The sequence below is a fragment of the Struthio camelus genome, chromosome 11, assembly GCF_040807025.1.
Source record: "Struthio camelus isolate bStrCam1 chromosome 11, bStrCam1.hap1, whole genome shotgun sequence".
Classification (NCBI taxonomy): domain Eukaryota; kingdom Metazoa; phylum Chordata; class Aves; order Struthioniformes; family Struthionidae; genus Struthio; species Struthio camelus.
Genome location: NC_090952.1, coordinates 6,903,041 through 6,924,884, shown reverse-complemented (window position 1 = coordinate 6,924,884; position 21,844 = coordinate 6,903,041). Strand labels below are relative to the sequence as shown.

The 21,844-nt window shown below is 39.2% G+C and overlaps 1 protein-coding gene and 1 long non-coding RNA gene across 6 annotated transcripts in view; one reads left to right on the top strand and one right to left on the bottom strand.

Annotated features, from left to right (window-relative positions):
* The window catches only part of LOC138068698 (uncharacterized), a 152,128-nt gene that overhangs the window by 23,087 nt on the left and 107,197 nt on the right, over window positions 1–21,844 (top strand). For all 3 annotated transcript variants that reach the window (XR_011143369.1, XR_011143370.1, XR_011143368.1), the window contains exon 4: window positions 17,686–17,798. This is a non-coding gene — a long non-coding RNA (uncharacterized lncRNA). The remainder of the gene's footprint in view (window positions 1–17,685; window positions 17,799–21,844) is intronic.
* LOC104150954 (homeobox protein CDX-1-like) lies at window positions 5,293–21,688 on the bottom strand. 3 transcript variants are annotated; one of them, XM_068956596.1, is made up of 4 exons: window positions 21,038–21,205; window positions 20,607–20,927; window positions 11,123–11,268; window positions 5,685–7,381 (listed from the first exon to the last, which is right to left on the bottom strand). In XM_068956596.1, the coding sequence occupies exons 2-4, from the start codon at window positions 20,920–20,922 to the stop codon at window positions 7,127–7,129; spliced, it is 717 nt and encodes a 238-aa protein (XP_068812697.1). In that variant the 5' UTR covers window positions 20,923–20,927; window positions 21,038–21,205; the 3' UTR covers window positions 5,685–7,126. The 3 variants fall into 3 exon arrangements, with proteins under 3 accessions (XP_009683784.1, XP_068812697.1, XP_068812698.1); XM_068956597.1 differs by having other exon boundaries at window positions 21,034–21,124; XM_009685489.2 differs by having other exon boundaries at window positions 5,293–7,381; window positions 20,607–21,688.

Genomic DNA, 21,844 nt, shown 5'->3' with positions numbered 1-21,844 from the left:
TATGGGATGCCTCTGCTCTTACCCCCCACAATTTCCCTATCACCTAATCCTATTTTTTGTATCTCAAAGCTTTATCCTTCTTTCTCTGTTCTTCTTTTATCTTTTGTTTATGCTCCTCCTTTCCCTTTCTTGTTTTGCCTGTTTCATTATCTGAATTTTCTTTAGATCTATTTCGATTCTTTCCAGAACATAATTAGATCAAGATACGCTGATGGCGGATTGCTGTACTGATTTGATATCTGCTAACAATAGTAAGCTTTGAATAAGGCATTTTGTTTAAAAAGATTTACATGGAAGGATAAGATTGTTGGGTAGGACTGCAGATTTTTAGCACCAAAGTGAGAATAAGATAGCTAAAATGGCAGATTCAGATGATCTTCCACACCCTGACTTGTATGCCTCCCATTTTGTGCAATCATGTGGGTGTTTTAAAAAGGAACCGTATTTTTTCAAGTAGTTTGAAGCCATGAGAATTTTGGGGTGGATCTTTTTTGAGAGCTAATTTACTGTTAATCTGAGCCTTCCAGATTAGGAAGCCATTCTGACCATTTCTTGGCCATGCGCGTGTCGTTTTCTGCTCAAATCTGGCATGTGAGTAGCTTCAGAGCTTTACCCATTTGGTTCTATTGCAGATGTGAAAGCTGCAGCCACAGAGCCGCTCCATCTTCAGTGTACAGCAGTGACTTACACCGCAGTCCCATGAACACTGTTAGTGGGCATTGCTGTCAAAGCAAACGAATAACCCCCCCCAGCCCCAAGCTGCCCTTTTACTGTCCATATTGACACTGTGAGGGGTCAGCAAGGAGTTGCTGGTGGTAGAAGAAGGGATACTCTGTTTCTTGTGCCTGTTTAAAGTGCTTGTGAAACTGTGGTGTTACCACGTGCCCTCTCTGACTTCCTGGGATGGCGGGAAGAGGGAAGCAGCTCTGAAGCAGGGGACTAGACGTCCAGAAGTCTCATCCATATGGCGGTTTGTATTTGAGCGTTTTCTACAAGGGGTGATAAGGACAGAACAGGAAAGGTCTGCAATGTATTGGCAGCAAGCGAGCTTTGCTCTTTGGCATACTTCAAAGAGGTTGGTTGCCAAAATGGTGATAACTGAACTCTGATGTTATAATTTTCCATTTTTTTCCTCCAACTGTTAAGATATTATGTATAATTTATCTACTTAGCCAGTGCCTGTAGGAGTTGCCACAGCTTTTTGTTGAAGTGGAGGGCTGTATGTGTGAAATGTACTTTGATATCTTTGGGGAAGAAAATTGTTTAATTTTCTAACAAGTGGTTTAGGAAAATCTAGTCATAATAACAAGTATAGTGATAACCATTGAAACTATTACAGTTTTGTCTGACAGGCAGTGTAGATGATAGTGCTATAGTGTGTGTGCTGTTCTAAGGCGCATTTCTAGTAGTGACATTATAACCACAATTGCAAAGTGTGCAATTAAAAGTTTTCATGACAACTATTAAAACTTCAGTTCCCCAAACAACTGATAGATTAAAACTGGCCTATACAGCAATCACTCATACTGAAGACATTTATACGTGTGATTGTTTTTATAAATATATTATGACCCCAACTCATAAAGTTTTTCTTCCTGTAGTATGGAGATAAGAAAAAAACAAATCTGTCCGTCTCTAAAGTCTGCAAATCATTCAAAGTTTACTTTCTGGGATTTTGTTTCTGAAGAGAAAAAAGCACCTGAGCTTAGCGTGTTCCACTCTGGCTGAGGCGATGGAGGTTTCGTTTCCTTGCCTCCGGCTGGCCGTTCTGATAGCACATCAATAAGCAGCAGGTCGAGGAATGCTTCTTGCCTCTACCTTTCTAACTGCCTGCGTGGAATTTCAGTGGAATGGCTGGCTAGGGACTTTATTAGTGAACGATATGTTAATGGTGGATTGATGCGATATTCCAGAGGTGTTACTGACCCTTTGCGCAAGCCAGACTTCACAAACACGCCCGTTCCCCTCAAAATCAGCTGTACCACTCTTGAGAAAAGGACGGTCAGTACATGACATGCTGTCAGCTGAGGTCAGTTCTGTTGGAAAATCTGACCATTAATCCGTGAAGGAAGAGAGATGTTTTTTTAAATTTTGAAACACGCAGCTGAAGGGCCTGCTCTTGCTTTCACTGAAGTTCAGCATCAACCTTCTAAAAACTATTTACCCTGTTTAATTGGGTGAATTTAGTGTAAACACCTTAGTTGAATCATGTTCAGCCCATGAAAAGCAAGCACATGCCAAATTGTACTCCTTGTTGACAGGTATGGCATAGCCTCGTGAGCTGGAGGAGCAGTGGTAACTGAACTATTGTCACTTGCAGAACTGAGCTTTTCTAGAAGAAGAGCAGATGTATCAGAGGTGCCAGTTCTGCACTGGGCTTCTCTTTCATCCTTCATCTTTATTTTTCCTAAGAGTACAGCAGTAGAAGTACTGCTGTCAATTTTCCATGAAGCCTTCATCATTCCAATTCCCTGTTTCTTAAATTTTGATTGTTAACAAATCCTTTTGAAAAATTGTCAGTAATAGAAAATGAACTGGTGGGAGCAGGGTGATCTTATTTGCCCTTTTACCTCATATTGACATTTTTTTAGATGTTACTGACAGTCATCTTTCATTTTATTAGTGTTAACTTTTTTTTTTTTAAACCTTTATCAAAGTAGTGGCAGTATAGTACTCAGGTATGGGCTGCATCAGTGTTGTATATGCCAGGAAGGAGTGCTCAAGCACTAAAGGAGGATCTTGTTATTCTGAAATCTCAGTAATTTAAAATCTATTACAAAACCAACGCTGACAATAATAAGAATATGTTCTACCACTCAAAAAGGAGATGTACTAGTTGAGAACTCAAAGAGCCTGCATGTGAAATCCAGGTTAAATCAATTCTTTCCAGCAGGACCATGAAAATAAACCGCAAATTCTGTAGTGATACTTAGTTTCCTTTCTGAATCATGGAGTGTAGAGCTCCCTCTTTCTGTAACTAATTTGTCCAGAGGATGGGTAGGTGGGATTATTGGGTGCCCACTATTGAATCTTTCAGACATTCTTTAGCATAGTCTGTTTCATGAGGTAACACAAGAATTGATTGCCTTTACTGTGTGATGTTCTTGCCATACACAGAAGTTGTATTCCAGGCAGACTCTTATTTCTATCCCACAAATTTAACTGTTCTTTCATATTGTCAGGTAGAAGAGGTTGTTGTGTGTATGTGGACAGTACAGAGTCTGTCCTGCATTATAGTGACTGTATTTTATTGTGGCTTACGAGACCACGAACACGCAAGATGGATCTTAATGAAGGCTCTCCATCTGTTGTGATATCCTCTCAGAACGGAGTTTGTTACAGAATGGACAAGAAAGTATATGTACCCTTTAACTACAAGAGGAAAGCAGCTAGCATACGTTTTCATCACAGAACCAGTGCTTGTTCCTTTAAGTAATAAGGTTCCTACAATCTTGGCTCCAAATAGTAATAAGTAATGCCATTCCAAAATGTAACTAGCTCTGTAAGTCATTCAAAATGAACAAGGATGCATCATTTCAGTGTATACTCCAGATGTAAAAGCTTAGATATCTCACATTAATCTCACATGTAGATTAATGATTGCATACCACCTAAGCAACTGCAGACAGACACTGCGTAACTGAAGTGTTTATGTTTTAGAAATGCCATTTTGAATTGTATGTGTTGCTTAGCTGCATGAAGTTTTTGTTGGAGGTCCTGCTTGATATATTTTTCTTGATCTTTTTGTGCATATGGATCACAGCTCTTTGCTGAGCAATAGAGTTTAAAGGTTAGTGAATTCCTCTGAAAATTGGATATACCTTGATTGTTGGTTTAATCACAATTAAGATTAAGGGCTTAGATACTCTTGTGATCTAGTCTAAGGTATGCTTTTCTTCTTTGAGGCACTTAGCTAACAACTAATCAGTCTTCGCAGCAACTCTGCTCTAGTGTCCCTAATTTTATAGATGCGATAAAAGTGATAGGTTATATGATATGCCCAAAGTCAGAAAGGAAGTAGGTATCATTCTGAGGATTGGTACTGGTGTATCCTGACTCATAATGTTGGACCAAAATACTTTCAGTTGATTTAGCTCCACTTTTATGTCTCTCTCATGTTTGTTGAATTATACACAATGTAGCATTATCTAAGCAATGATGCTACATGGGCTTCTTAATGAACAATAGGGTTTTTTTTTTGTGTTTTTACTGGCCAACGGTTTAAAGGATTAAAGGGCGTTGAAAATATTTAGTTGAATAGATTGCTGGTAAGTTTTACAAAAAATTTGAACTACTTAAAAGAATCATTGGCATAACTAGAAGGTTAATAATCCCTAAAGTATTGCCCTGGTTTATAGATACTGCTTTTGGAGCAATAAATTTTAACCTTTGAACATGTGCCTCTGCAAATAAAATACAGCCTTATTTTGTGTACTTAACAACTTCTGACTGGAAACACATAGCAACCTATAGCAAGCACGCTTTCAGCAAACTGGAACAGAAATGAGGCAGATCTTCAAAGCGATCACTTATCTTCCTCAATAACTCTTCTACATGTAAACAAGATAAAAACAAGTCATTTTGCCAGACCCCTCGTTCTTTATCGTGTTTAAATAATTTTAAAGGGAAAGAAGTTGTGTTCAGGTTTTTTTTTTTTTTTTGTCTTAAAGTTCGTTCTTAAGGGACTTCACTTTTTGTTTTTCCTCTTTAAAATTCTAATGCAGAATTAGGCTATGTCTTGGAAATGTGCATAAAGAATAGGTAGCTATGAACTTGAACCTGCAAAACATTGGGGCCAGGGTTCTGAGCACTTAGCTGGGAGTGGGTGCTAAATTATTGTTTAGCAGTACAAAAAACAAACTTTCCCCTTCTATTCTTACCTTTTAAGATTCTAAATCTGGAAAATTTTAATGATTTTTTTTTTTCCCCAGTATGCAGGCTGTTTGTATGATTAGGCAATTGTGAGGATGCTTTTCTTTTTGAATCATTTTTTAATCTCCCTCTGTTAAGTTAAAGATATATGTGTGTGTGTGTGTCTGTGTGGCATTTGTATGGAGAATATTTGTAGCATTTCTCTTTGTAGGCAGACTGGCTCTTCTGTTTGTGTCCAATAGATACCTTTTTTTGGACATATCCAGTGGATACCTCTTTTGGAAGCCCAATGTTTTGGTTTGGTTGCCATGCTCATCGATGTGGACGCTAAATCAATTTTATTCCCAAGTGCTGTTCATCATTTGCCACCTTCCATAACACTTTGAAATCAGTGGGAGTCTTTCTGTTGAAATGAACTTTAAATTGCAGAAGAACTTATTCATCTTACCTGTACCTGGTTATAGAAGAGCCACATATAAAACTGGGAGAGAGATTTAATGCCAGCTAATAGAGCAGCATTGTGAAAGGAAAGAGTGGGAATTTTACAATGTAGATAGGTATCCATTTGCTATTAGTGTGGGACCTTACTCTTATCTCATGCTGTCCTTCTTGCAACCATGAAATGATAAATGAAATTAAGAAACAATGAAAATTACCAGTTCCCTGAACCATCCTCATTTCACCATTCTCCTCTACATTCTCTAAGCATTTTTTACCATCACCCTACCTTTAACCTTTCTGTTACAATTCAGTAACAGACTGACCACGAAAATCTTTCGGCATAGGCGTTTGCTACATACAGTAGCTGGTATAATGTTGGAAAATGATTAATGAAAACGTCATTTATTTTCATGTTCTTTATATACAAAGTAATTTTACATTACTCGCATTCTGATGATCTAATAGTACTATTTGTTATAATTAAGATTCCCCCCCTCCCCCCGAGAATGTAGTGCCTAAATGACTCAATGTACCTCAGTGTTATTTGCAACAGGGATGGAGGTGTTGAGGAGAACACCTTGATGAAAGTTAGTGAGTATCAGGATCCCAAATTTCTAATCACCTGAAGAAGCAAGTGTCCTGATTATTCTTATGTACTGATTACCTATCACATTCTGCTCGGTGTAGGAGGGATCAGCACTTCTGAAATTGAAGCCTCACATGTAGATGCTCAGATACGGATTTAGGAGATTATTATTAGGTGCCCACTTAAAAATTAGCCAGAGGTTATATTTAAGTAAAATATTGGTTTGCTTTGCCTTCTGTTATTTGGCTTTTTGGATTTTCAGAATCTCAGTAGATCTGGAAACTGGACCAAATTTAAAATTACTTGAATGCAATTACTGCATTTTATCCATGGCTTATGCTGTCTCATGAAATGCAATTACTCTTTTAAATACCTACGCTTTTTAAAGGATTTTCCCACCTTTGCCATTTCTTTGGGATACAAAACGAGTTTGACATTAATTCTCGGTCTTCTACTGAGAATTAATTTAGGCCAAGATTCACAATTCCAAAATGTTTTCGTCTGGAAACATTTATGGTCAGATTGAAGGGTGCATGTTATGGTATGTAGCATTGGAAATCATACCTGTTAAAGCCCAAAAAGCTCATCCTGACCTGTGCTATCAAAATGTAGTGGGTGCAACTACCATTACCCAAACTTTCCCATCAAGTGGGTCAAAACATAAACCAGGTTTTCATTTCTCAAGATCCATGTGCAAAGTCCATGAATGTGAGATTAGTACACGGAACGTGTGTGGAGATTGAAGGAGAAGGAATATACTCTTTACCTAGGGGTAAGGGTCAGAGCACTTGCATCCTGCTGCCGTTACTGCCTCAGGAACGTTGTATTGCCTGTGGCCCATTTTGTGCTTTTTCTGCCTGTGGTGCAGCATAGCAGGTGTCCGTATCTGGCCCTGAGCTCTCCTCCCTCCCAGTGCCTTCCCACCTGCTGCACGGTTGGAGGAGCGCTTGCTTTGTGGCACAGACTCGGCATGGCATCCCCTTGCAGAGTCTCTCCGCAACTAGGACTCCTTGCACACAACAGTTCCGTTGCCCTGGGAAGCTTGCGCTGTCCTGCCGACCTGGCAAGTGGCTCTTGGTTCACTGTACTCAAAGCTATTGTGCGCAGAGCTGTGTGATGCTGGGGACTCTTGCAAAACAGCTGCAGCTGTCCTCTCTCTTTTGTACTGTAGTGCTCCATGTACTGTTGGGTTATAGTGTTCGTTATGCAACAGCTCTTTAGACAGCCTCACTGAGAGGCCACTGCCTGCTGCAGGTTGCCGTTGTGCTGCAAAGCGCTCAATGGAAGCGGAGGTGGAGGAGGTGGTGGGGGGAATAAAGAACTGGACATTTCTGAATGAGTCTGTTGGTCAGGAACTGGCATGGGGCTCACTGAGCTAGAGTCACTCTGCATAGAGCCAAGGTTGCTGCCATCAAAATGAGTCATTTTCTTCTTCATTAGTTTTCTTTCTTTGGCTCTGCGATTCTGGAACCAGATTTTCACCTGCAGAGGAGCAGAGGAAACATTTTTTCAATTACTAAATAGGATGCAACGTGGCCCTTTATGTAATCAGTTATGGGGCATAGGAGAAAATCAATTGCCTGAGGACCACTGAGAAAGGCAGTAGCCAACTAAGACAACAGAGCTGTTTGCCTGTTTTCCACACAGGAAATCGTTACTGTCTGGGAATCAAATATATATTGATAGTTTGATAAAGAGTTTTTCAGTGTTATTTTTATTTTTAGGAAGTGTATTTTACACAATAAAAATTGATTTGGGGTACAAAAATCTAAAGAAACAGAATCTTTGAGAGAGAGAATCTTTACATTGAAAACTGTATGCTCTAGGTGGGAGTAAGCCAAAACCAGTTGTTTGCCAATGGACTGACGAACAAAAGCCTTCCTATTTCAAAGGCTTCATGTTAACTGATTTGGTCCAAAGTGTAAGCCAGAGAACAATGGGAATACAGTTCTGAGCAGAATTGCACCATCTATCAATGCATCCCATACTGGATTGTACATGCGTACTACTGTTGGTACACACATAACTTCAAAGAATTATGTAAGTTGTGCCTTAATAGCCAAGTGCTTTTTATTGCATTTGTAGATGGAGCAAGAATCTGCTACTGATGGCGCTTCCCACACAGTCCACTGCTATATAGCATAGACATGGCTTTTATCACAGAAATGCAATTATCTTTGAGAAGAAATGGAGCAACTATTGAAGAGTATACCATTTTTGAGTAGGATGGAACAAGCTAGGATGTGCGATGCAGTTGATGAGCAATGTTCTGTTGAAAGTACAGCAGCATTAAACTGAATCTGATCAGGTATGAAAGGGTACATGTTCTATGGCAGGGTGAAAGGTCTTTGGACATGAATCCACAATGTTCAATTTAAACCGGTGCATTCCAACTTTATCCTTGTTTATCCTTGGAAGTGGCTCTATATTATGTCTTGTCTGTGTAATGAGCCAAGCTCTCGCATTCAGATGTGTTCTGCTGTTTTCCCTTTGGTGTTCAGATGACAAAGAAAGCACTTTTGTCACCATTTTGTATAACCCAAAGAAAAAATCTGTGATTTACTGAGAAATAGTGATTTGTTGAGTTATCCTTTGCTAGAACTGTAGGAAAGAAAAAGAGTACGATGATCAGAAAGAAGATAAAACAATAAAAAATGATATCATCTATGGGTATTATGTTGTATTTTAAAAGAAACCTAGCAGTTAACCCACAATGTTACCACAAAACATCTTAAGGAGTTTGTATGGCAGTCTCAGTGTATTTATCATTGAGGCATTATTATTCCCATTTTACAATTGAAGAATTTAGATACAAACAAAGCATATGGAAACCTGAACCCAGGTCTCTTAAGACCTAGGTTATCATCTTGAACATCTAGCTGTTCCTTCTGTTGTCTTAGTTTATGGAATATCATTTCAGTGGCAAACTACGTTCCATTAAACCAATCTCAAATATTTTCAAACAAGCATTCTGATTGTCCTGAGGTAATCTAGCCTCACTGATCCACTTGCAAAAATTCATGAAAAGATGAAACAGCCTAAAACCCAAAGTAACACAAAATGGAGAATTACCCTCTACGTTCAGTGTTCTTATCTGCCTTTGAGTGTAGGTTTTCTTTCTGTTTTGTTTTTAAACTAGGGATGCATAGTGAAGATCTAGAGAGAAGTTTTAGGAGGAACTTAATGTTCCTTTGCCAATTATTGAATACCTGCAAGTAAATACAAATCTGAAATGGTAGACTAAAAGCTAATGTGGTCAGTTGCGTCTGTCTGATTTATTCTGTTGGTGTTTTTCCACCTGATGCGCTCCTTTCTTTCAGTGTTTTTCCAATGGTTGAGTTGTCTTGCAAGTAACTTTTCCCCCCAAGTCTAATTTTCTCTTTTCTTCCTCGTCCTCACCATCTCCTTTATTTCTGTCTTCCTATATCAGCAGTCCTTCATTTTACCACTCCGTTTTTGGTTAGATGTTATGTCTTTCCTTCCTTGTCTAAAGAATCATTCTTTGTCCTTTTGTCCTGAGTGAGATGTTCCCTCCAGGGTCCTGGATGGGATTTTGGCATAGCCAGTAAAAAAGCTTTCCCAGAAAATCATTTCAGGTTTTAGGCTGAGCACAGTTCATCTAGGGCCTGGACAGTGTATGTTCAGTCAATGATGTCGCCGTATTCTTGTGGCTGGGTTGTATAATTTTGTATGAAAGGTTAGTAGTATGTATATCAGTTATTTTCCTCTTAATCTTACATTTTCAAGAGAGATGTCAATGAAGTTTAGGCTTTGTGCACTGGAATTAATATTGTTCATAACATATATTTGATGATCGAGTAGAGCAATCATTACAAGAAATGTTGCCATGTTTCCTATGATAAATATTAAAAAAAAAAAAAAGAAAGAAAGGTATTGTGCCCTTTTTTGCATCACTGCTTCAACTATGCTAACAAAAGTTTTTTCAGGAATTATCACAGAACTAGGAAGTTTCAAGTAAATATTGTTCATTTATAGAAACGGGATCATAATTTTTAAATTTAGCAAAATGTAGTCAAGATATTAAGAACTTAACAGTCAGAGAAAATACAAATACTACGATTTTTATGCCCACTTGAAATAATCTTAATTTTCATTAATTAAATACTTTCACTGAGCTGCAGATTGAGAAACGTTTGCAAAATGCGTGTTTGCTTCTCCAATTCTGTAAGCATGTGCTGTGCAAGACAAGTGCAGGCTGGATGAGCAGTGCTACAGCTAGGGCTATTTTAGACTATCCCTGCTCATTAGATCCTTCAAAGCAATGGTGAATTAATTTTGAATTTCAGTGCTTATTTCAGTGTACTGTGTTAAACTTTCAAGTAAATGTTATGAGTCTCTTTGTGGGAGATCTAGCATGGCATCTTATCTTAGTTGTTTGCGTGAGCCAGCTGATCATGGAAGTGCTTTAGAGCCAGAGGCCGTGTACCTACTTTCCTTTGGTAGGAGGTGGCAGCGTCTTTAAGTACAGCAGTAACAATATACAGCCCTTGTAATTACATAATTGAGGAATGTGGCACTGATTGGATCCTGAGCAATTTGTATTTGTCTCTTGGCCAGGAAGGATGGTGGTCTTGATTTAAGTCATGGGAAAAGAAGTGGAATTGGCAGGGGTGGAGGGAGAGGAGGGAGAAAGGAACATCAAGTGTGCAGGAAATCTTTAACAAAAGGTGAAAGGTAGCCAAAGAAATGAATACCTTTGATGTCCTGAATATACTTGAATTCATCACTTAAATTCAGTGGCTGCATCTTTGCTAAGACTGGCCTTGTTGAAATTCGTAGTAGAATTCCTATTGAGTTCTGCAGAACCAGGATGTCCGCTTAGAAATTTTTGCAAAAATGTCTCCCTGCTTAGTCAGGAGAACGCCATTTTTTTGGGTGTTTTTTTTTTTTTTTGGTATTTTTGAACTCCTGTATCTCAGAACAGAACCGTACTTAAGACTGGTGTTTGCTTTTTCTGTACTGGCGCACAGCTCATTGCTTTCGTGATTGAAGCTGAACTAGTACTGATGGAATATTTAGAAATGAGTGCAAAGGCGGCCGTCGGACCGTTCAGCTTTGAGTGCCTACGCTGCAAGTGGAATCCAGTCACATTGTTCACTTACTAGAGGCATTAGCATTTCTGTACTTTTAACCAGTGCTATGATCTCCTCCACAGCAATAATAAATTCAAAGGAAACCCTGAACAGGTGATCCATACTCTACCTGTCTCTCAGAAAGTCTTAGGTTTGCAGCAAGTTCAGACTTCCTCCTGATTGTAATGTATCTGTTGTAATGAAATTCCTTCTCTAATTCTAATCTCTGATGATCTGTGTAAACCACTCGGTACTTCTCTCTTGTTCTTGTTTTACCTGTTTTGAGAAAAGAACACATAGCTTCAAGCTAGAATTTTTTAAGTTTAGTAACACAAAATATCTGAGTTACATCTGAAAGTATGTTTATGGGTATTATAGCCTTGATTCTCCATGCACTTACCCAGGGAAACTCCCTTGACTGCAGTGGACTCGATCTTGATTTACAACACAGGAAGTTCAGACCATCAGAGTTTGGTTTTGCTCTTTAGTAAACAGATGACAAACTGGTGCTTAGAGTCTTTATTACCCTTGTGTTATCATTTGGGAAATGGAAGGTGGTCTTGTTAAGAGCTAGGAGCCAGGAAACCTGGGTTCTGTTCCCAGCTCTGATGCAGGCTTCCTGCATAGTGTTGAATTGCTCAGTTTCTCCATCCCTGGAGCTGGTATAGTGCTACCTGCTTCAGAGGGAAATTGTGAAGCTCATTTTACTGCATAGAAAGTACTGAGAGCTTACAAAGTTCCTCGTTTCTTGTTTCTGGAAAAATTCATATAATATTGTGGTCACTTCAGACTGAAGGTCATGTTTTTCCTTCAGATGTGGCACAATCATCTGTGACCTGACAACGGCCCAAAGAATAGTAACATAGATTTTTCAGATGACAAGAAAAAGAGAGCGGTAACGTTTAACATAGGACATTGAACAGTACTAGAATTGCAGCATCTGCTCTTTTGCAAGTACCATTTCTACCTCATTTCAGCTGTTGGTACAGCTGACTGAAGCAGACATGGCTCAGCAGTATCTGGGGTTGCTAAAAGGTAATGGCGAATGATATGAGCCAGTGAAGACAGATTCAAGTAGCTGAAATGTTATGGATTCCGTACGGGATAATTTCTCAGGACAGCATGTCTTGGCTTTAGTGAGAGAGAGATGCGAACGGGAAAGGCTCCCTTTGTCACCTGCCTTTCCTCTTTTGTTGCTGTTTATATCAGGCAATTGAAATATGAGGGACCTGTATAAAATTAAGGTACTTGAGCCCTTCCCTAAAGGCTGCCTACATTTTGAAAAGCATGGAGCATTGATGTGCTAAGACCAGTGTTATCATGCACACTAGTTGCGTCTTATTCTTTTGCTTGTTCTTCCTTGTTTATCTGTTCTCATCTGGACTATTCTTCTTTTATATACATGTTTAGACTGTAAATTGTCTGGGACAGGGAGTGTGTTTTTTATTTGGTATTTTTTTTTGCAGTATCTTGTATAGTGGTGCTCTAGTTGGTGAGTCTTTGTATCCTTGCTGGTCACTATGACAGTGTAATTAATGAACAGCCCCCTTAGATTAAAGTTCTCCCGGATCATGCATAAAACTTGAGGCATATTGTGGCTTGCTGCCTGTGACAGTCTGCTGTCACTGCAGATGTAGCAGAGCTTTGTACAATGGTTCATGGTTGCTTTTGTCTGAAAAGGTTACGTGAATGCGTAGTTCTTCAAAAAAGGGGTTCCTCAGACTTGTAATACTTGCACACCTAATAAGAATAATTAATTTTGAAAGAATGGAGAGCACTTGAAGTAGATTTTCAGGCTGTGCGTTGGTAAAATTTCAAGTAGGCGACCACGGTATGCTGCCCCACAGCAACCAGCTTCCCCCCAGCAGGAAAGACGCTAGCTGGAGGTTTCATGTATCAGTGGAATCAAAGGCCTGACTCCTCCCCAGCCCCTCCTTCCAGCTCCCCTTGCTTTTGAAGTTTATGTAGTGCCCAAAGATCAGAATTTGGGGTGCAGAACTGTCACAGAATCTTCAAGTACTTTATGCCTTAATTCATGACTTGGTTTCATAGTAGCTCCATGGAGTAGCTCCATGCTACTCGACCCTGGGAAAGCACTGTGCATTAATAGTGAACTTACAATGATATGGGCATTTTCCAGCTGTCTTGAGCTCATCAGCCTGTTTACTGGGAATATTTCAACAGGAAAAATAAGTGTACACGTGTTCGTATATGTTGCTTATATTGGGGTTTCTGCTCGTTCCACGTAGCCAAAAATACTTGCGCTCGAATCAGAGCTTTCGCTGCAAAGGTTCTGCTAGGCTGTGCTTGACTGTGATAGGTCTGTCGGACTTTCTTCATTTCAGTAGCATTTCTACCATTGTGAGACTGTACTGAAAGCAGAATTAGCCTAACTACATTTACCCTGATAATCAGGTGAAAAGTGATTTTAATTCTATAATATCGTAGTAAGAATTTTAGAGTCCCTTGAGAACAGTGGTTATTCAGTTCAGTCCACGTATCAAGACATTTGTTTTCATTCTTTGGGAGGGTAAATTGTTGGTTTAACATATCATCCTCTGTGGTGCTTTAATGCCTTACTTCATTTTTTTTAACTTTTGATCTCTCTAGCCTCTGTTTTGGTTAGATTTTTTTCCTCTTTAAACGTGAATTTGAGGTCATTCTATGGGACAAAATGCCTACAATGTTTCATTAGCTGTCCTTTGTATTGTTAAGATGGAGTACACAAAAGAGCAACAAGGTGATCTTATCTTGAACTCTATTCTCATTCAGGAGCCATAGACAAATATCAGAGGGTCTTCTATTGCCAAAACAAGGTGGTAAACTTCAAGATATACCCTCCTGTTTCTGATTTTAAGTGCAAAAATGTTTATTATTGGAAGAGGAATGTTTTTCTTTCCTTTTTAAACTGAAGAAGAAATTAAATGTATTTAGAAAACAGAACTTTTTCTTTTAAAAATCCTTTACTGTCATATGAGTACCTTTATTTTTAGTAGGGATGATAATTTCTGATCCTTTTTGAAGGAACATTGGGAGCTTCCACATCTAGTTTATTTCTTTAAAGGACATTCAAAGAATAATTGTAAAATGTAGAAAAGAAAAAGGCAAATAATTCTTTCCTAAAAATAAAGAATAATCTGAGTGAAAATCTCTATGATCTACCAGGTAAATCTTATCTTTAATGATCAGATTTTTTTGCAGAGTAATACTCTGCATGTGAAACAGCAGAGGGTGAGAGCTGAGATCTGCCAGGGCCTTCTAAGAGGACGTTTTTTGTTCTGCCAATGTCACGTTTTACTCTGTTAGGCCCTTACCCTTACCTGTCAGTGAGGGACTTCCTAAAGCCTTTGTTGGATGCTGGGTTGGAATTACACCGACTACGGCATTTCCTTTCAAAGGCAAAGTACATTTTTCATGTATTTTCCAAAGTTAAACAAACGGCAGCAAGAAAACCGGTCTGTAAACAATTTGGAACTGTAGCCTGCAATTCCACTTGTTATGTGGAGTTGACCCTCTCTGCGTTGTGAGCCAAATCTTGCGGGCCTTCTACTGATTTTGCTTACAAAGGTGCATTTTATTTCAAGAAGAAATATTACCTGAGTAAAATCTGAGGGAGAATTTATGGATTAATCTCAGAGACGGTGGAAGGACGTTCTTCATTTCTCAGACTTCTTTAGGAGCTAATGAATTTAATCGTCCAAAGCTAAAAGTTAATTTTTAAATCCAATCCATTAGTGAAATCCTGTTTATTTTACTTATTTAGATAGATGAGTGAAATTATCAACATCTAACTTTCTACAATTATAATTAGTATTTTATTAATGACAGTTTATCATTTTAATCAGCAATATAGTGTCAGTTTTATTGGAAATTTTGTATCGTGGACAATTATACCAGGGAATTGCAAGTGGCTGGAGACGTTAGTAGTAGTTGAAGCATCTGCTTTGAAGCAGCTACCTCTGTAGTGTGACTGCCTTTGGGATGGTATCGGGGGATTGGATTCCCTGTTTTTTGCTGAGCTATTTAAGAACACTGAGTTTTGTCAGAAACTTATTTCACAAATAATGACTATCTGAGAGTGCCTCTAGAGTCATGAGAAACCAAGAAAACTTTTCATGAAGTAGGGTTTAACAGTCCGGTTCTATGACGCCCACTTTAGCGATTTTTGTGACTGGCCAAGTTTTGAGCTGAGGGGGAAGGGAACAGCTTTCCTATTGGCCATAAAATTCACAGAGCATTTCTTCTGAAGACAATAAAGCTTGGGGAAGGCCTCTTTATTTGCTGTGAAAATCATCACCCTTTCCGGCAATATAACTCCTGAAGAAAAGAGGGAGAAGGAAGAGACAAGATTGCATATCAAAGCAAAGAGAAGTGTTAAAAGGGTCTGTTGCCTCAATATGACAGATAGGCCTCAAAACCTAAGACAATGTAGCCCAGGAAAGGAAAAAAAACACCATCAGACCTCACAACTAGTTTACAAAGCAAAATAAATTAGCATGAGAACTGGCCCTGGCCCCTTTTTCAGTCTCTCCTCTCTTAACTGTTCAGGAATGCCCTTGTCTTCTGTAAATTGGCATCATTCATAAAAATCCAGCAGATACCTAACTTAGAAGGTAGCATAGTACAGAATAGTGTCATTTTACTTACAGAGCATCATGATCTCAATTGCATAGTTTAATATTGCTTCAGAGGGACTTAATGTCACTACCTGATGATTGGAATGCAACTGAAGTTAGCGAGAAATGTGAGATGCTTTTCTGGCCTGGAGCTGGGCTCAGTTCAGATGTGCATCTTTGTGTTAGCTCAGTATTAAGGGAGAGATTGGAGATAGTTTTTGAGTTATGATAAAGCCATCAGAGATCAGGACCCAGAGTTTTGTTGTGGGACTGTCTCTAAATCCTTCTGCACTTAATTTTTCAGTTAGGAATAGAACCAGGCTTTCTGATGGGTCTTGATTGTTTGTTTTTTGTTATACATATTGAGATGGTTCATGCTAAAAAGAAGAGAAGAGAAACATAGAGTCAAAATCTGCTTGGAGACTTGAAGAATTTTCCCTGTGTTTTGTTCACCTCTGCTTATTTAAAACTCTAATGTCATCTATTATGGATATCTTCTACTATTCTATAATAAAGCTTATGGGCCAAACTCTGTTCTTCAGTTTGTCAGTATAAACTATTCTATTCTAGTCTATTAATCTTCATCAGGCAGAAGTAATAGAATCCAGAGCAGAGTCATCTTTTGTCACTTTTCAGCAGTGATTGGACAGACCCCCTGTGTGGATTTTATTTGGCAGAAAGACACAAGCTGCAGAAAACGTAGGCAGGTTTGTAAGTGACAAGATAAGGGAATTTCTGTTGCCAGTGACGCTGTAGGCCACACAGGTGATTAGCTGAAAAATTTTCAAGTGTTATATGTTCTTTAGGTAGTCAGCATTTTGCAGGTATGGCTTCTTCAGAGGCTTGTTCCTCTTCCTTAGAATTGAGGGAATGTAACTTATTCTTCTTCAAAGGCTAGGTGCTCTACATTCACAGTGCATTTGGTAATGATGCCATCAGCACCTGTCGTTATGAGAAAAATTGTCTTTGTATTTTCAGAGTAAATCTTTTATTGAAAAAGAATGACAGGAGAATTATCAGGTACAGGAAATGTCTTTCCTCTGCTTGTAATTAGCTTCCCTCTGTTTCAAAACTCCTGTCCTCCCTGTTTGATGGTAACGTAAGTGCAGATCTTAAGATGTGCTTTCAGCTTTGTGAGTAAATTCTCATTGTTGTTGAAACCGCCTGGCAACTAACTATTCAGTTATATTCTTTTGGGCACATTTTTACCTCAACTTTTTGTTGCTTTCTCACAGAGGCAAAAAGTCTATTCCTATGTGAAAATGTTCAGATACCTCTACAAAAATATTGAGACCAGCAGGAGAAGATTTATGACTTGCTCTAGGATGGATTTCTTCTACTTTCCATCAAAGAATTTGACAATAATTATGCTGTTTATGTGCATGCGTGCGTGTAGAATTTAGCCTTACCACTTCAAATCCCTAGTTGTCTTGGCTTTGTTCTGTCCTCTTATAATTACTGGTTTCCTTAGCTTTGCTTGTCCTTTCAAACTGGTAATTTAGGAGAGGAGAGGGGAGACAGGAGCAGTATTAGGTTCTTTTTCCACCTATGTTCTTGGGTGAAAATACTACATAGTTGGAGTTTTCTCCTTGAAGTGTTCTGAGTCAAAACACAATTGCTTGCTCCCGTGTCCTGAACGCCCTCCAGCATGCAGTGAGGAGGCCTTGGATCCTGCTCATGCTGCATGGAGGGTCGGTCCCGCCAGTTCCAAAGCTGCCAAGAGAGACATGCAGACAGACCGTCCTCCAAGCAGAAAAAGGTGGATGAAAGTCTTAATTAGATCTTTGCTGTGGGGAATGCGTTCCAGTACCCCTAGACCAGCATGGTAGTCTCGCATTAAATTCTGAGATCTTCCAGAGGTTTCAAGTAGCATAATTTCATGAACTTCACTTAACACCAGCTGAAGACATGGTCTTATATTTGTTGTTGTTTTTAGAATTACACAGTATAAGATTAAATAGAAGTAATTTATTTTGTTGTTCCAGGTAAACTGAATAAGTGAGAGAATATAGAAAGACTTCAAGATATGAGACAGTGGTAGAAATTTCAATAATGTGTTTTATTTGTCATCTGCCAGGTCACGAGGCCAAAAAGCGTCAATAAGAGAAGCTAACTGTGATCTCTGGAGGTGGAAATGTCATTGATTCTGGGCCTTGTTTCTGTAGCTGTTCCTCACAAGTCAGACTACGTGTAAGTAAAACTATGGAAAGCATCTCTCCTAATTTTAAAGTGATATGAGTACGGGCATATTTCATGCAGATTTTCAAGATCATGTTACAAAAATCACTTGCTTTAATAGTCTGTGTTTCCACGGTGAACTTTTATTGTTAGTCACTAGTATTTTGCAGCAGTTAATGAACAAATAATAAAACTCATTTGTCTAATTTCTGTTCAGATGGAGTTTGGGTGAGTCTGAGCCTCAGTTTTTCCATCTTGAAAATAAGAGTAGTAGTTCATATCTGTTTCACAGGGAACAAGGATAGTTAATAAATAATAGGTGGATTCATCAGCTCCTGTTTATACAAAGCCTCTACTGCAGTTGCTAATGTTTTTGCAAAAAGACAGAAGGGTCATACTCAGTGTACGTATACAGCTTTAAGGATGTAAAGAGCAGTAGATTCAGTCTGACAAATTAATCAGCATTTTGATTGTGATCCGGCAAACAATCTCTGTACTTGCAGAGAGCCTAGTCACATGTTAAAGTCACTGGCAAGGCTTGCATACTCAAAGCTAAACTCACTTAAGTGCATAGATAGATCTGACCCGTTAGTGCTAGTTGCCGTTAGTACTGATTTTTAATTTTTTGTGGAAAAGAGGGAAATACAAAAGTGTCTTTTCTTTTAAACAGAGGAAGAGGAGGGAGTGAGGAAAAAAGAAAGTGACTCCAGTGAAGCAGATTTATTGGAACTGAGCATTCCTGGCATATGAAAAAAAAAGGGGGGGGGTGGGGAGAGGGAAGAGAAGAAGCAGCAGGAAAACTATTTGTCTTCATGTTTCCCTAAAGCATGACCCAACACCCATGAAGTGAATGGGTAGGCTCCCACTAACTTCAGAGGGCCTTACACTGGCCTGCGGGCATTTGAGAGGATATGGTCTTATGACATGCTGATTTCTTCAGTTCCTCTTGAGTTGAAGGTACTCAGTGTCTTGTTGGACCAGTCACCCTCAGAACAGAGGGACTCCCAGCGCTGCCAGTAAATGCTCTGACCCTTGCAAGCTTGAGATTTGGAGTGTTACAAGCCCCAAGCATGCTTGTTAAGCAGGCAGTTAGAACATTGTTGTCTATTACATATAGCACCGTGTCCCTATGATGAAAGGGACAGCACAGACAGGTCAGGAGATCAGGCCTTTCTTGCAGAGAGGCTGCAATTTAAATCCACAGGAGCAAGAGGCAGGCAGGTAAAGAGGAGAAGAGAAGTAGTGGCTCTTTGAATAAGTTTTCTACCATCAGAAATGGTAAATCATATGGCTTGTGAGCAATTTCATTGCCCTCATAAGGACAGCTCACAGGTAAGCCATTAAGTTTTTGCAAAATCGGGCCCTCTTTTGGGTAATATACAGTCAAGAACAAGTGTGATTTAAAAAAAACAAACACACACACACACACATTCTATTTCTCGTGTTTGGCAAAATTCTTATTCACCTGGAGTAACAGTGTACTCCAGTGATTGTCCTGTTGATTTCTGTGGACTATCTATGAAGTTATAGTCAGCAGTAGCAATAACTCAGTCTGTCCATACAAATTAGATGCACTATTTTAACAAAGACAATTTTTGTATGTGGTTGCTTGTATTTTTCTAGAGCGTGTTTTAAATAATTATTTTCCCATCAAAGATTGACTCAGAACTTGCTTTAAAAATCCTCTGTTCTGTAAATAATGAAAGAGATGGCAGGAAGGAAGGACTGAAAGGAAAGGAAGCTTCCTAAAAATGCAATACTGAAATACTATGAGCATCTCTTTAGAGGATGTAGTGAGCATCCTTAATTCCCACTGATCTCAGTGCATGTCAGAGCTGCTCAGCACCTCAGAGAATCAAATACCTTTATAGCAGATTGTGCCTTAGTTCTTTTCAGGCAGTTTCCTCCCCTCTTTCTCCTTTCCCTGCTCCCCTTTTTGGTTCCATTCTTTTTTTTTTCTGCTATCTGATCTAAGGTACAGATGTTTGGTTTAGGGATATTTAGTAGTTGTATTTTTTTTTTGTATTGTTCCTGTCCACAATCAGATGGAATCTTTCCCTGAAGCTTCATGACTTCTTTTTACTTGTTAAATGTAGCTAAAGCATCATTTTTCACTCATGCACTGTTATGCGTTGGAGATTGACCTGTCAAGGTATTAACTGATTGTATTAGCGTGGATCTTTTTATTCCTGCGTATTCTGAAAGCTAGTACTACAAAGTGAAGTGAGCCTTTCCTTATCGTTCCTGTTTTTAAATCATTGACTCATTGTTTGATCTTGCCAATCTCATTTCATTTCAATGTTCTGAATAAGGAGGTTTAGGGAAGTTGTTTCTAACACAGAACCTGATGTCCAACCCCTTTACATTTTACTTGAGTCTTTCACATCTACTCTAAAACTTCAGAAAAATAAGCAAAGTACTGAGGGAATATGATCATCATGAGTTCTGTCCACAGACATGTGTCTTCATTCAGATCTGTAGGACTCCTGTTAAAAGCAATTATTTGAAGTTCACAACTTTTTTTTTTAAACATATTATCATAGAGTGAAGGTACTTCACTGTTGAACAAAGGACATCACTTTTTCATCTGCCCCAGCATTAAAAGTCGAGAAAGAAATATAAGAAATCATCATCTGATCAAAGACACCATCCATTAATAGAATTGATATTTAACTGCTAGCAAGAGAATCCTTCAAAGCAATTAGGATTTTTTTTCTTTTCTTTTTTTTTTTTTTTTTTAAGATGTATGTTTCCCTATAAACAGGAAAACTCGGTCAAAAATAAAAGCTCTTCTCAGCATAAACCTCAGTGCCCTCATACCTGTAGAAGTAGATTGCACCGTTTTCCTCATCCATTCGTAAGAGCTGTGCCTTTGGCTGTTGGGAGAGATTTGCTGTGTATTAGTTGTATCTGCAGGAGGTAACCCCCCAGATCCAGCAGGATGGAGGGAGCTGTAATCAGCGGAGCTGTAGGAGACCTGCCCAGGAGACGAGCCATTGATCTGTGCAGGAGGAACGGTGCTGGAGGGTCCTGGGCCATAAGCGTTCCAGTCCTCCCTCTGTGGGCCGTAGTGAGATCCCCAGGTTCCCGCGGCCTGTCCGTGGTTGTCCAGAGTCGGCACATGATGATATCCCATGTAATCTGAATAGGGTGGAGTAGACACAAAGTTTTGCACGGGCAGGTTGTTGCTGCTGCACCTTGCAGATCCAGGATACATGCTGGTTTCTTTATCCAAAAGATAACTCACATACATGATGCTCACAGCCTGGCTTTGTCCTGCTGGGACATCCTGCTCCTCACAGTGTTTGTTTGATCTCTTCCCCTCCTCTTTCTTTCTCTCTCTTTTCTAGCCCTGACTGGCTCTATAAATGACTCATGCTAGCCCTGATGTCCCTTTACTACACATGATTAACAATGGTGTTACCAGGTGCTGGTGGTAACAGTTTACTAAGGTCCTGCCTGATGTCACAGATAACTGCCTGCCCCAAAATTACATTTGCATTCAAATGAAGGGCTGACCAAGCAGGCAACCCCACCTTGCTGCTAGTTCTAGTGCTTCCTTTCTCACAGATCCTTCATGTATTGCCATCCTGGTTCTATGCTCTTCAAATGGAGTTTGAAATCTCATGGTTTTCAAGCTGAGTTGCATACATCATTAACCAATAACTGTTTAGGCAGTAAAAGTAGTACTTTACTTGTGCGATACATGGCAGACTCTAACTTCAGGCTTTAGGTTATAGTTAGTTAAAGCCTGCTATCTGCTAGTCCGGTAGTCTTTTCTTAGCATGTGCTATATTAAATTTTTTTTAACTGAAAACAAAGGACTAGTTCAGTCCTTTACTGCGACCCTTACATACTTGCTCACAGTAGCACTCCTCTTGACTTCAGCCCTCCGTCCATGTGGGAGAGCGCTTACAAACCACAGTGATCCTATTGATTTTAACATTACAAAGGATATACAAGAAGTCTCGTAGTCATTTTGAGCATTTGTTCATACGAATAGTCTTGTTGATGTTAGCAAGCCTATTCATGAGCTGGCTGCTTGCCACTGTGATTGA